At 45.1% G+C, this 14495-nt stretch overlaps 1 protein-coding gene across 6 annotated transcripts in view; it reads right to left on the bottom strand.

The window, feature by feature from the left end:
* Nucleotides 1-14495, bottom strand: part of LOC115206538 (phosphatidylinositol 4,5-bisphosphate 3-kinase catalytic subunit beta isoform) — a 79398-nt gene that overhangs the window by 12951 nt on the left and 51952 nt on the right. For all 6 annotated transcript variants that reach the window (XM_029773645.1, XM_029773647.1, XM_029773644.1 and 3 more), the window contains one exon: nucleotides 2306-2488. In XM_029773645.1, coding sequence (XP_029629505.1) covers nucleotides 2306-2488 — 183 coding nt within the window. The remainder of the gene's footprint in view (nucleotides 1-2305; nucleotides 2489-14495) is intronic.

The raw sequence follows: 14495 nt of genomic DNA, 5'->3' as shown, positions 1-14495 counted from the left end.
GCCTGGAGACAGGCTTTGATGTACTGGGACAGAGAGGAGAGGACGTTAATACACAGAGAGTACTATTCTGTATGCCAACATCCAAACTGAATTTCTTTTAAATGTTTTTTTTGTAATGTAGCAGACGCTCTTATCTAGAGCAACTTACAGGCGCAATTAGGGTTGAGTGCCTTGTGCTCAAAGGCACAGACAGATTTTTCACAATGAAATTTAAATTCTAACCAGCGACCTTTCGGTTACTGACCCAACGCTCTTAACCGCTAGGCTACCTGCCGTCCCTTACAAATGTGAACGGTGCACACGCGCACACACACAGCCAGCCAGAGAGAGAATGCCAGCCGAGAGAGAGAGAGAACGACAGAGAGAGAGAGAGAGAGAGAGAGAGCCAGCGAGAGAGAGAGAGAGCCAGCGAGAGAGAGAGAGCGAGCGAAGAAGAGAGAGCCAGCGAGAGAGAGAGAGCCAGCGAGAGAGAGAGAGAGAGAGAGAGCCAGCGAGAGAGAGAGAGAGAGAGAGCCAGCGAGAGAGAGAGAGAGAGAGAGAGCCAGCGAGAGAGAGAGAGAGAGAGAGAGCCAGCGAGAGAGAGAGAGAGAGAGAGAGAGCCAGCGAGAGAGAGAGAGAGAGAGAGCCAGCGAGAGAGAGAGAGAGAGCCAGCGAGAGAGAGAGAGAGAGAGAGCCAGCTAGAGAGAGAGAGCCAGCGAGAGAGAGAGAGAGAGCCAGCGAGAGAGAGAGAGAGAGAGAGAGAGCCAGCGAGAGAGAGAGAGAGAGCCAGCGAGAGAGAGAGAGAGCCAGCGAGAGAGAGAGAGAGCCAGCGAGAGAGAGAGAGAGAGAGAGAGAGAGAGAGAGCCAGCGAGAGAGAGAGAGAGAGAGAGAGAGAGAGCCAGCGAGAGAGAGAGGAGAGGAGCCAGCGAGAGCCAGCGAGAGAGAGAGAGAGAGCCAGCGAGAGCCAGCGAGAGAGAGAGAGCCAGCGAGAGAGAGAGAGAGCCAGCGAGAGAGAGCGAGAGAGAGAGAGAGAGAGAGAGAGAGAGAGAGAGCGAGCCAGCGAGAGAGAGAGAGCCAGCGAGAGAGAGAGAGCCAGCGAGAGAGAGAGAGAGAGCCAGCGAGAGAGAGAGAGAGCCAGCAGAGAGAGAGAGAGAGAGCCAGCGAGAGAGAGAGAGAGAGAGCCCGAGAGAGAGAGAGAGAGCCAGCGAGAGAGAGAGCCAGCGAGAGAGAGAGAGCGAGAGAGAGAGAGCCAGCGAGAGAGAGCCAGCGAGAGAGAGAGAGGCCAGCGAGAGATGAGAGAGAGCAAGGAGTAGAGAGAGAGAGGCCAGCGAGAGAGAGAGAGAGAGAGCCAGCGAGAGAGAGAGAGAGAGAGCCAGCGAGAGAGAGAGAGAGAGAGCCAGCGAGAGAGAGAGAGAGAGAGCCAGCGAGAGAGAGAGAGAGAGAGAGAGAGAGAGCCAGCCAGAGAGAGAGAGAGAGAGAGCCAGCGAGAGCCAGCGAGAGCCAGCGAGAGCCAGCGAGAGCCAGCGAGAGCCAGCGAGAGCCAGCGAGAGCCAGCGAGAGAGAGAGAGAGCGACATCAGACAAGCCTATATGTTCTGAAGAGATGACAGAAGAGGGAGAGAGAGAGAGAGACATCAGGCAAGCCTATATGTTCTGAAGAGAAGACAGAAGAGGGAGAGTACACAAACTGAGTAGGGATGAGAGGTCAAACAGAGGAAATCAGACACACAGATGGAAGGTAACCCATATCTAATGTACAGACATGATGTATGTGGATCAGATGGTTCCTGGATCTAAACACTGGGTCACAAATAGGACCGGACCCTTTTCTGCAGGGTGTAATGGTCACAGTCTGCTTCATCACACACGGAAACACACACACTCATACACAGATGGATTCAGTCATGCACACATACCAGGTCTGTGAGTAACAGTAATGTGTTCCAGGAAGACAGTGTTATTAATGAGGCGTTATTAGGACAGCAGTCAGATGACCGTTTCTGGATCACTGCGTCTCATTTATGGTTAAACACAAGGAGACATTCCTAAACCCACTCCCTACACGCTCTGACCTTGGAACGTTAACCGTTACGGTCGAAGAGTGTATGCTACTTATGACATTAATGATTAAGGAATGGTTGAGATAAACAAGGTCATTGTCAGAGGAGAGTTGAGGTCAGCACAGCACATGTAGAGGGTAAGAGAATAAGAAAAGGAGCAGTTTGATGGTAAGAGAGCACTCTAGAGGGTTTGGGGGTTAAAGGTGAAGGGGTCATAGGGCATCATTAGGGTGTGCAGTGAGGTTGAGCCTAAGAGTAAAGGGTCACCTTGTACTGTATCAGGGGGTGGTCTCCACAGAGGAACTCCAGCTTATCGCTGACCCTCAGAACATACTGCTCGGCCTGGCGTCCCTCCTCCTCGGGGCCGTGGGTCGTCAGCCATTTCCTCAACGCCTGTTCCATCAGCTCACTGGGACTGGTGCTGGGCCACACCTTCAGACTGGCTGTGTCCTGGAGGGAGAGAGCAGTATCCTCATTAACGTCAACACACACAGAGAGAGACCAGAGACATGGTGTGGTGTACTTAAAATGTTATATATATATATATATATATATATATATATATATATATAGAAGTGAAATCTCATGATAGCGAGGTGAGAGGACAACGGGGGGTTGAAAAAAACAGTAAAATAACAGAGAGAAAGACTGGGGGGGGGGGGTAAAGGAATATAGATTATCCTGCAGTGTGTGACAAGGTTTAACACACAATCCCAGCAAGGTTTACAGACACCGAAGGCTTACAGAGCATTCAGACAGAGAAACACACACACCCCTACCCAACCTGCCTTGCAGCCTGGCGCCAAACCTGGTCGTGAGGGCACAGCCATCACCCACTCACAATGCCATGACAACCACATACTGCACATCACCATGGTGACACCACCCAGAGTGGTCAAGTTCCAAATAGAGCGGTAATAATTATTCAAATGATTTCACACTGTCATTACAGCCAATACATTAGGACTATGGTGACTATGGGTACTTCAGGTATTTGCCTTAAATAAAATGGTAACTATAGCACCTTGTAGCTTCAAGTGCATGAGTGCTGTTTTACAATGTAATGTCCAAGTAAATATCATGTAAACAAGTAGTAAAATAAGGGTTTGTTCAGCCAACTGAAAACCAGGCCAACCAACCAATGGAGTTAACAAGACTAGACAATAAAAAGGTCCACTTCCTGTGCCTAATGTGGACTCTAGCACGGCGGTGACCCTAGCGCGACGGTGACCCTAGCGCGGCGGTGACCCTAGCGCGGCGGTTGATCTGAGCTCATTTGTTGGCATGCCACCGAATCTATAAAAACAGAGTTGCACACTCCATATGTATAACTACCAGTGATATATTGGTTAAATGGCACCGAATCTACACACACTTATTTCAGATAGAACATACAGTAGTTTGTAGAGAAGTTGATAGTGAGAGGTGTGTTTGTGAGTGAGTGAGTGTGAGAGAGAGGGAGGGAGGGAGGCGAGCGATGCAGAGTCAGCGTCTTCAGATGTCCTCTTTTTCCATGTTTTCAATCAGTGGAGAGGCCCTTTGGTCAGGCGCTTGTGTGTGTGTGTGTGTGTGTGTGTATATGTATGTATATATATATATATATATATATTTATATATATAAATAAGTGTGTCAGGGGCTTCGGTGTCTCAGTGAGGATGGAACTGTGACTGATGGTGGTGGTGACCCATTTAGTGCCGTCACTCTGCCAGTCTGGCTCAGTCATATGACCCGGTCCTATTAGTGGCCAGCCAACTGTCACATGACCCGGTCCTATTAGGGGCCAGCCAACTGTCACATGACCCGGTCCCGTTAGGGGCCAGCCAACTGTCACATGACCCGGTCCCGTTAGGGGCCAGCCAACTGTCACATGACCCGGTCCCGTTAGGGGCCAGCCAACTGTCACATGACCCGGTCCCGTTAGGGGCCAGCCAACTGTCACATGACCCGGTCCCGTTAGGGGCCAGCCAACTGTCACATGACCCGGTCCCGTTAGGGGCCAGCCAACTGTCACATGACCCGGTCCCATTAGGGGCCAGCCAACTGTCACATGACCCGGTCCCATTAGGGGCCAGCCAACTGTCCCATGACCCGGTGCCATTAGGGGCCAGCCAACAGAGGAGATAAAAGAGGGGAGAATATCTGTGTGTGAGAGAGTTTGTTTACTCGTCGGTAGCCTACTGAGTATAACAAACATTAGGAACACCTTAATATTGAGTTGCACCCCCCACCACCTTTGGTCCTCAGAAAAGCCTCAATTCGTCGGGGCATGGACTCTACAAGATGTCGAATGCGTTCCACAGCGATGCTGGCCCATGTTGACTCCAATGCTTCCCACAATTGTGTCAAGTTGGCTGGATGTTCTTTGGGTGGTGGACCATTCTTGATACACATGGGGAAACTGTTTAACGTGAAAAACCCAGTAGCATTACAGTTCTTGACACAAACTGGTGCCCCTGGCACCTACCACCATACTCCGTTCAAAGGCATTTCAATATTTTGTCTTGCTCATTCACTCTCTGAATGGCACACACACACAATTCAAGTCTCAATTGTCTCCAGGCTTTAAAATCCTTCTCGTCCCCTTCATCTACACTGACTGAAGTGGATTTAACAAGTGACATCAATAAGGGATCATAGCGTTCACCTGGTTAGTTTCATGGAAAGAGCAGGGGTTCTTAGTGTTTTGTATACTCCGTGTCTGTATACTGTTGTCAGTATATGATGACTACTGATTGATGATAGCTGAGGGTGTGTAGTAGAGGTCGACCGATTAAATCGGAATGGCCGATTAATTAGGGCCATATCAAATCGGTATATATATTTTTTTACACCTGTATTTAACTAGGCAAGTCAGATTAAGAACACATTCTTATATTCAATGACGGCCTAGGAATGGAGGTTAACTGCCTTGTTCAGGGGGGATTCGGGGATTCGTTCTTGCAACCTTCTGGTTACTAGTCCAACGCTCTAATCACCTGCCTTACATTGCACTCCAAGAGGAGCCTGCATGGCAGGCTGACTACCTGTTACGGGAGGGCAGCAAGAAGCAAAGGTAAGTTGCTAGCTAGCATTAAACTTATCTTATAAAAACTATCAATCTTAACATAATTACTAGTTAACTACACATGGTTGATGATATTACTAGTTTATCTAACGTGTCCTGCGTTGCATATAATCGATGCTGTGCCTGTTAATTTGTCATCGAATCACAGCCTACTTCGACAAACGGGTGATGATTTAACAAGCGCATTTGCAAAAAAAAGCACTGTCGTTGCACCAATGTACCTAACCATAAACATCAATGCCTTTCTTTAAAATCAATACACTAGTATATATTTTTAAACCTGCATATTTAGTTAATATTGCCTGCAAACATTAAATTGTGTCACTGCTCTTGCGTTCATTGCACGCAGAGTCAGGGTATATGCAACAGTTTGGGCCGCCTGGCTCGTTGCAAACTAATTTGCCAGAATTTTACGTAATTATGACATACCATTGAAGGTTGTGCAATGTAACAAGAATATTTAGACTTAGGGATGCCACCCGTTAGATAAAATACGGAACGGTTCTATATTTCACTGAAAGGAAAAACGTTTTGTTTTCGAGATGATAGTTTCCGGATTCGACCATATTAATGACCTAAGTCTCGTATTTCTGTGTGTTTATTATAATTAAGTCTATGATTTGATAGAGCAGTCTGACTGAGCGGTGGTAGGCACCAGCAGGCTCGTGAGCATTCATTCAAACAGCACTTTCGTGCGTTTTGCCAGCAGCTCAACACAATGCATTGTGCCGTTTATAACTTCAGCCTAATCTTGGGAGTTGATAGGCTTGGTGTAACCGATGTGAAATGGCTAGCTAGTTAGCGGGTGCGCGCTAATAGCGTTTCAAACGTCACTCGTTCTGAGACTTGGAGTAGTTGTTCCCCTTGCTCTACATGGGTAACGCTGCTTCGAGAGTGGCTGTTGTCGATGTGTTCCTGGTTCGAGCCCAGGTAGGAGCGAGGAGAGGGACGGAAGCTATACTGTTACACTGGCAATACTAAAGTGCCTTTAAGAACATCCAATAGTCAAAGGTATATGAAATACAAATCGTATAGAGAGAAATAGTCCTATAATTCCTATAATAACTACAACCTAAAACTTCTTACCTGGGAATATTGAAGACTCATGTTAAAAGGAACCACCAGCTTTCATATGTTCTCATGTTCTGAGCAAGGCACTTAAACGTTAGCTTTCTTACATGGCACATATTGCACTTTTACTTTCTTCTCCAACACTTTGTTTTTGCATTATTTAAACCAAATTGAACATGTTTCATTATTTATTTGAGGCTAAATTGATTTTATTTATGTATTATATTAAGTTAAAATTAGTGTTCATTCATTATTGTTGTAATTGTCATTATTACAAATAATAATAATAATAATAAAAAAAAATAAAATAAAATAAAATCGGCATCGGCTTTTTTTGGTCCTACAATAAATTGGTTTCGGCGTTGAAAAATAAATAAATAAATCGGTCGACCTCTAGTGTGTAGTATTGTAAATGTGCCTACTGATTGATGACCGCTGAGGGTGTGTAGTATTGTAAATGTGCCTACTGATTGATGACAGCTGAGGGTGCGTAGTATTGTAAATGTGCCTACTGATTGATGACAGCTGAGGGTGTGTAGTATTGTAAATGTGCCTACTGATTGATGACAGCTGAGGGTGTGTAGTATTGTAAATGTGCCTACTGATTGATGACCGCTGAGGGTGTGTAGTATTGTAAATGTGACTACTGATTGATGACAGCTGAGGGTGCGTAGTATTGTAAATGTGCCTACTGATTGATGACAGCTGAGGGTGTGTAGTATTGTAAATGTGCCTACTGATTGATGACAGCTGAGGGTGTGTAGTATTGTAAATGTGCCTACTGATTGATGACCGCTGAGGGTGTGTAGTATTGTAAATGTGACTACTGATTGATGACAGCTGAGGGTGTGTAGTATTGTAAATGTGCCTACTGATTGATGACAGCTGAGGGTGTGTAGTATTGTAAATGAGCCTACTGATTGATGACAGCTGAGGGTGTGTAGTATTGTAAATGTGCCTACTGATTGATGACAGCTGAGGGTGTGTAGTATTGTAAATGTGCCTACTGATTGATGACAGCTGAGGGTGTGTAGTATTGTAAATGTGCCTACTGATTGATGACAGCTGAGGGTGTGTAGTATTGTAAATGTGCCTACTGATTGATGACAGCTGAGGGTGTGTAGTATTGTAAATGTGCCTACTGATTGATGACAGCTGAGGGTGTGTAGTATTGTAAATGTGCCTACTGATTGATGACAGCTGAGGGTGTGTAGTATTGTAAATGTGCCTACTGATTGATGACAGCTGAGGGTGTGTAGTATTGTAAATGTGCCTACTGATTGATGACAGCTGAGGGTGTGTAGTATTGTAAATGTGCCTACTGATTGATGACAGCTGAGGGTGTGTAGTATTGTAAATGTGCCTACTGATTGATGACAGTCAGTAGTCAACTTCTGGACTCGTCTCTGTGCTGTTTGTTGCTACTTGGCTATATGCCAAACTCGGTTTTTACTTTATTTTTTTCACCCCAACGCAATATCCGGACATGGTTCTACAGGACCTCCACCAGCCGAAAAAGCTACAGTGCCTTGCAAAAGTATTCATCCCCCTTGCTGTTTTTCCTATTTTGTTGCATTACAACCTGTAATTGAAATGGATGGTTTATTTGGATTTCATGTAATGGACATACACAAAATAGTCCAAATTGGTGAAGTGAAATGCAAAAAATTCCTTGTTTAAAAGAATTGCCAAAAAAATAAAAACTGAAAAGTGGTGCGTGCATATGTATTCACCCCCTTTGCTATGAAGCCCCTAAATAAGATCTGGTGCAACTAATTACCTTCAGAAGTTACATAATTAGTTAAATAAAGTCCACCTTTAGTCCACCAATCTAAGTGTCACATGATCTCAGTATACATACACCGGTTCTGAAAGGCCTCAGAGTCCGCAACACCACCAAACAAGGGGCAAGCAAGAGGCACTATGAAGACCAAGGAGCTCTCCAAACAGGTCAGGGATAAAGTTGTGAAGAAGTACAGATCAGGGTTGGGTTAAAAAAATTATCAGAAACTTTGAACATCCCACAGAGCACCATTAAATCCATTATTAAAAAAAATATAAAAAATATGGCACCACAACAAACCTGCCAAGAGAGGGCCGCCCACCAAAACTCACGGACCAGGCAAGGAGGGCATTAATCAGAGAGGCAACAAAAAGACCAAAGATAACCCTGAAGGAGCTGCAAAGCTCCACAGCGGAGATTGGAGTATCTGTCCATAGGACCAGTTTAGCCATACACTCCACAGACCTGGGCTTTATGGAAGAGAGGCCAGAAAAAAAAGCCATTGCTTAAAAGAAAAAAAAATAAGCAAACACGGTTGGTGTTCGCCAAAAGGCATGTGGGAGACTCCCCAAACATATGGAAGAAGGTACTCTGGTAAGATGAGACTAAAATGTCGCTTTTTGACCATCAGGGAAACCCTATGTCTGGCGCAACCCAACACCTCACATCACCCAGAGAACGCCATCCCCATGTTTTTCATCAGGGGACTGGGAAACTGGTCAGAATTGAAGGAATGATGGATGTCACTAAAAACAGGGAAATTCTTGAGGGAAACCTGTTTCAGTCTTCCAGAGACTGGGGCAGAGGTTCACCTTCCAGCAGGACAATGACCCTAAGCATACTGCTAAAGCAACACTGAAGTGGTTTAAGGGGAAACATTTAAATGTCTCGGAATGGCCTAGTCAAAGCCCAGACCTCAATCCAATTGAGAATCTGTGGCATGACTTAAAGATTGCAGTACACCAGCAGAACCCATCCAACTTGAAAGATCTGGAGCAGTTTTGCCTTGAAGAATGGGCAAAAATCCCAGTGGCTAGATGTGCCAAGCTTATAGAGACATACCCCAAGAGACTTGCACACTAGTTCTGTTTTTCTTGTCTTATTTCTTGTTTTTTTTTCACAATAAAAAATATTTTGCATTTTTAAAGTGGTAGGCATGTTGTGTAAATCAAATGATACAACCCACAAATTCCAGGTTGTAAGGCAACAACATAGGAAAAATGCCAAGGGGGTGAATACTTTTGCAAGCCACTATAAGTAGTAACATTAACACTATGCCATCTAATTGCAGTCGCTGTACTCATAATATACAGGAGAACTATCACCTTATACACGTGGCAAGCACAGCTTCAGATGCAATCGTTAGGTAAAGGCAATTTAAGTGTAGGAAAGGATGAAACAGTAAGTACAGATAGTAGTATAAATCCCCCCGCACAGTCCTCACAAGCCGGACAATTTTCTCAACACTTCAGGAAAGAAATGCTGTCGGCATGCTCAACCGGTGTCGCTCATTCAGCCGACAGAAACTTTAAACCGGTTCTGCACATTAAGCAATGAGCCGGAGTCAGAGGCCGAGCTTCCTCAGGTCTTTCCTCTACCCGTCGTCGGGTCTGAGCTACCAAAGCCTCCCACCATTAACTCTGACAAATTGAAAACCCTAGTCATTGGCGACTCCATTACCCTCAGTATTAGACTTAAAATAATCATCCAGCGATCCTACACTGTTTACCAGGGGGCAGGGCTACCGATGTTAAGGCTAATCTGAAGATGGTGCTGGCTAAGGCTAAAACTGGCGAGTGTAGAGAGTATAGAGATATTGGTATCCACGGCACCAACGATGTTAAGATGAAATAGTCAGAGGTCACCAAGCGCAACAAAGCCTCAGTGTTTAAAATCAGCTAGAAAGATATGTCGGCATCGAGTAATTGTCTCTGGCCCCCTTCCAGTTAGGGGGAGCGATGAGCTCTACAACAGAGTCTCACAACTCAATCGCTGGTTGAAAACGGTTTTCTGCCCCTCCCAAAAGATAGAATTTGTAGATAATTGTCCCGCTTTCTGGGACTCAAAGCCTGGCCTGCTGAGGAGTGACGGACTCCATCCTAGCTGGAGGGGTGCTCTCACCTTATCTATGAACATAGACAGGGCACTAACTCCTCTAGCTCCACAATGAGATAGCCTGCTGCCTGGCCTGCACCCTGTTCGCCAGCCTACCAGCTTAGTAGAGTCTGCCACTAGCAGTCAGTGTAGTCAGCTCAGCTATCCTCATTGAGGCCGTGGCTGTGCCTCGATTTAGGTTGAGCAAAACATGGCGGTGTTCGCCTTAGCAATCTCACTGGAATAAAGACCTCCATTCCTGTCATTATTGAAAGAGATTGTGATATCTCATATCTCAAAATAGGGTTAGTTAATGTTAGATCCCTCACTTCCAAGGCAGTCATAGTCATAGTCAATTAATGGCTCAAGCCCGATTAATTTACTGTGTTAAATAAGGCCTCTTCTCCTGGTTACACTAGTGACCATATCCCCCGCACATTTCGCAAAGGCAGAGGTGTTGCTAACATGACAGCAAATGTCAATTTAACCCCACAAAAAATGCCTGCGTTGTCATCTTTTGAGCTTCTAGTCATGAAATCTATGCAGTCTACTTATCACTTTTTATAGGTACTGTTTACAGGCCTCCTGGGCCATATACAGCGTTCCTCACCGAGTTCCCTGAATTCCTAATGGACCTTGTAGTCATGGCAGATATATTTTTTTGTGACTTTAATATTCACATGGAAAAGTCCACAGACCCACTCAAAAAGGCTTTCGGAGCCATCATCGACTCAGTGGGTTTTGACCAACATGTCTCAAACTAGTCATTGCCACAGTCATACCCTGGATCTAGTTTTGTCCCATGGAATAAATATTGTGGTGCTAAATGTTTTTCCTCATAATCCTGGACTATCGGACCACCATTTTATTACGTTACAATCGCAACAAATAATCTGCTCAGACCCCAACCAAGGATCATCAAAAGCCGTGCTATAAATTCTCGGAAAACACAGACTCCTAGTTGCCCTTCCAGACTCCCTCCACCTACCCAAGGGCGTTGGAGTACAAAAATCAGTTAACCATCTGAGAATCTTAATTTAACCTTGCGTTATATCCTAGATGCAGTCGCACGCCTAAAAACCAAAAACATTTGTCACAACATATTTGCTCCCTGGTATACAGAATATACCCAAGTCCTGAAGCAAGCTTCCAGAAAATTGGAACGGAAATGGCGCTCCACCAAACTGGAAGTCCTCAGACTAGCTTTGGAAAGACAGTACCACGCAGTATCAAAGAGCCCTCACTGCTGCTCGATCATCCTAATTGAGGAGAATAAGAACAATCCCCAAAAAAATTATATTGTTGCAAAGCTAACTAAAAAGCAGCATTCAACAAGAGGTTTTATTTCACTTCAGCAGTGATAAATTCATAAACTTCTTTGATGATCATTAGAAAGCAAATTACAGACTACTTTGAACCTGCGCATTTCTCCAAAGCTCAGATGTCCTGAGTCTGCACAAAACTGCCAGGACCTAGGATCAATGGAGACAAGTTTTTTTTATCCTGTATCTCTTGACATATTCATGAAAATAGTCATGTCCTCTAAACCGTCAAGCTGCATACTGTACCCTATTCAAACTAAATTACTGAAAGAGCTACTTCCTGTGCTTGGCCCGCTTATGCTGAACATAATAAATGGCTCCCTATCCACCGGATGTGTACCAAACTCACTAAAAGTGGCAGTAATAAAAAGCCTCATGAAAAAGCTAAACCTTGACCCGGAAAATGTAAAAAAACAAAATTGGTCTATATCAAAATCTCCCATTCCTCTAAAAATGTTTGGGGAAAAAGCTGTTGCGCAGCAACTCACTGCCTTCCTGAAGACAAATAACATATACAAAATGCTTCCGTCTGGTTTTAGACCCCATCATAGCACTGAGACAGCACTCGTGAAGGTGGTAAATTTCCTTTTAATGGCATCTGTCCTCATGCTCCGAGACCTTCGTGCTGCTTTTGACACCATCGATCACCACATTGTTTTGGAGAGATTAGAAACTCTAATTGGTCTACAGTGAGAAGTTCTTGCTTGGTTTAGATTTTATCTGTCAGAAAGATACTATCAGTTCGTCTCGGATGGTTTGTCCTCTGACAAATTTCGGTGTTCCTCAAGGTTCCGTTTTAGGAATACGATTATTTTTTTGAGCAGTGCATATAAAATAAAGGGAACACTTAAACAACAATGTAACTCCAAGTCAATCACACTTCTGTGAAATCAAACTGTCCACTTAGGAAGCAACACTGATTGACAATACATTTCACATGCTGTTGTGCAAATGGAATAGACAACAGGTGGAAATTATAGGCGATTAGCAAGACACCCCCAATAAAGGAGTGGTTCTGCAGGTGGGGACCACAGGCCACTTCTCAGTTCCTATGCTTCCTGGCTGATGTTTTGGTCACTTTTGAATGCTGGCGGTGCTTTCACTCTAGTGGTAGCATGAGACGAAGTCTACAACCCACACAAGTGGCTCAGGTAGTGCAGCTCATCCAGGATGGCACATCAATGCGAGCTGTGGCAAGAAGGTTTGCTGTGTGTCAGCGTAGTGTCCAGAGCATGGAGGCGCTACCAGGAGACAGGCCAGTACATCAGGAGACGAGGAGGAGGCCGTAGGAGGGCAACAACCCAGCAGCAGGACCGCTACCTCCGCCTTTGTGCAAGGAGGAGCAGGAGGAGCACTGCCAGAGCCCTGCAAAATGACCTCCAGCAGGCCACAAATGTGCATGTGTCTGCTCAAACGGTCAGAAACAGACTCCATGAGGGTGGTATGAGGGCCCGACGTCCACAGGTGGGGTTTGTGCTTACAGCCCAACACTGTGCAGGACGTTTGGCATTTGCCAGAGAACACCAAGATTGGCAAATTCGCCACTGGCGCCCTGTGCTCTTCACAGATGAAAGCAGGTTCACACTGAGCACGTGACAGTCTGGAGACGCCGTGGAGAACGTTCTGCTGCCTGCAACATCCTCCAGCATGACCGGTTTGGCGGTGGGTCAGTCATGGGGTGGGGTGGCCGCACAGCCCTCCATGTGCTCGACAGAGGTAGCCTGAGGTAGCCTGACTGCCATTAGGTACCGAGATGAGATCCTCAGACCCCTTGTGAGACCACATGCTGGTGCGGTTGGCCCTGGGTTCCTCCTAATGCAAGACAATGCTAGACCTCATGTGGCTGGAGTGTGTCAGCAGTTCCTGCAAGAGGAAGGCATTGATGCTATGGACTGGTCCGCCCGTTCCCCAGACCTGAATCCAATTGAGCACATCTGGGACATCATGTCTCGCTCCATCCACCAACGCCACGTTGCACCACAGACTGTCCAGGAGCATGCCCAGGCGTTGTAGGGAGGTCATACAGGCATGTGGAGGCCACACACACTACTGAGCCTCATTTTGACTTGTTTTAAGGACATTACATCAAAGTTGGATGAGCCTGTAGTGTGGTTTTCCACTTTAATTTTGAGTGTGACTCCAAATCCAGACCTCCATGGGTTGATAAGTTGGATTTCCATTGATTATTTTTTTGTGATTTTGTTGTCAGCACATTCAACTATGTAAAGAAAAAAGTATTTAATAAGATTATTTCATTCAGATCTAGGATGTGTTATTTTAGTGTTCCCTTCATTTTTTTTGAGTTAGAGAGAGATATATATATATATATATCTCTCTCTATCTCTCTATCTCTCTATCTATCTATCTATCTCTTGGTGATGTCGTCTGGATACACAATGTCAACTTTCACTGCTATGCGGACAACACCGCTGTACATTTCGATAAAACATGGTGAAGCCCCAAAATTGCCTACCTTCAAAGCTTGTGTTTCAGACATAAGGAAGTGGATGGCGGCAAATGTTTTACTTTTAAACTCGGACAAAACAGAGATGCTAATTCTAGGTCCCAAGAAACAAACATCTGCTGTTGGATCTGACAATTAATCTTGATGGTTGTTTCAAATAAAACCGAAGGACCTCTGCGTTATTCTTGACCCTGATCTCTCTTTTGACGAACATATCAAGGACATCTTTTTTCCCCCATCTTCGTAACATTACAAAAATCAGAAACTTTTTGTCCAAAAATGCAGAAAAGCTAATCCATGCTTTTGTCATTTCTAGATTAGACGACTGAAATGCTCTACTCTGGCTACCCGGATAAAGCACTAAATAACCTTCACTTAGTGCTAAACACGGCCGCTAGAATCCTGACTAGAAACCAAAAATGTTATATTACTCCAGTGCTAGCCTCTCTACATTGGCTTCCTGTTAAGGCTAGGGCTAATTTCAAGGTTTTACTGCTAACCTACAAAGCACTACATGGGCTTGCTCCTATCCAGCTCTCTGATTTGGTCCTGCCGTACATACCTACGCTATGGTCACAAGACGCTGGCCTCCTTATTGTCCCTAGAATTTCTATGCAAACAGCTGGAAGCAGGGCTTTCTCCTATATAGCTAAATTTT

This window comes from Salmo trutta, chromosome 13, assembly GCF_901001165.1.
Source record: "Salmo trutta chromosome 13, fSalTru1.1, whole genome shotgun sequence".
In the NCBI taxonomy this organism is placed as follows: domain Eukaryota; kingdom Metazoa; phylum Chordata; class Actinopteri; order Salmoniformes; family Salmonidae; genus Salmo; species Salmo trutta.
The sequence above is the reverse complement of the archived record's forward strand: the minus strand, read 5'-3'. Positions and strand labels throughout refer to the sequence as shown.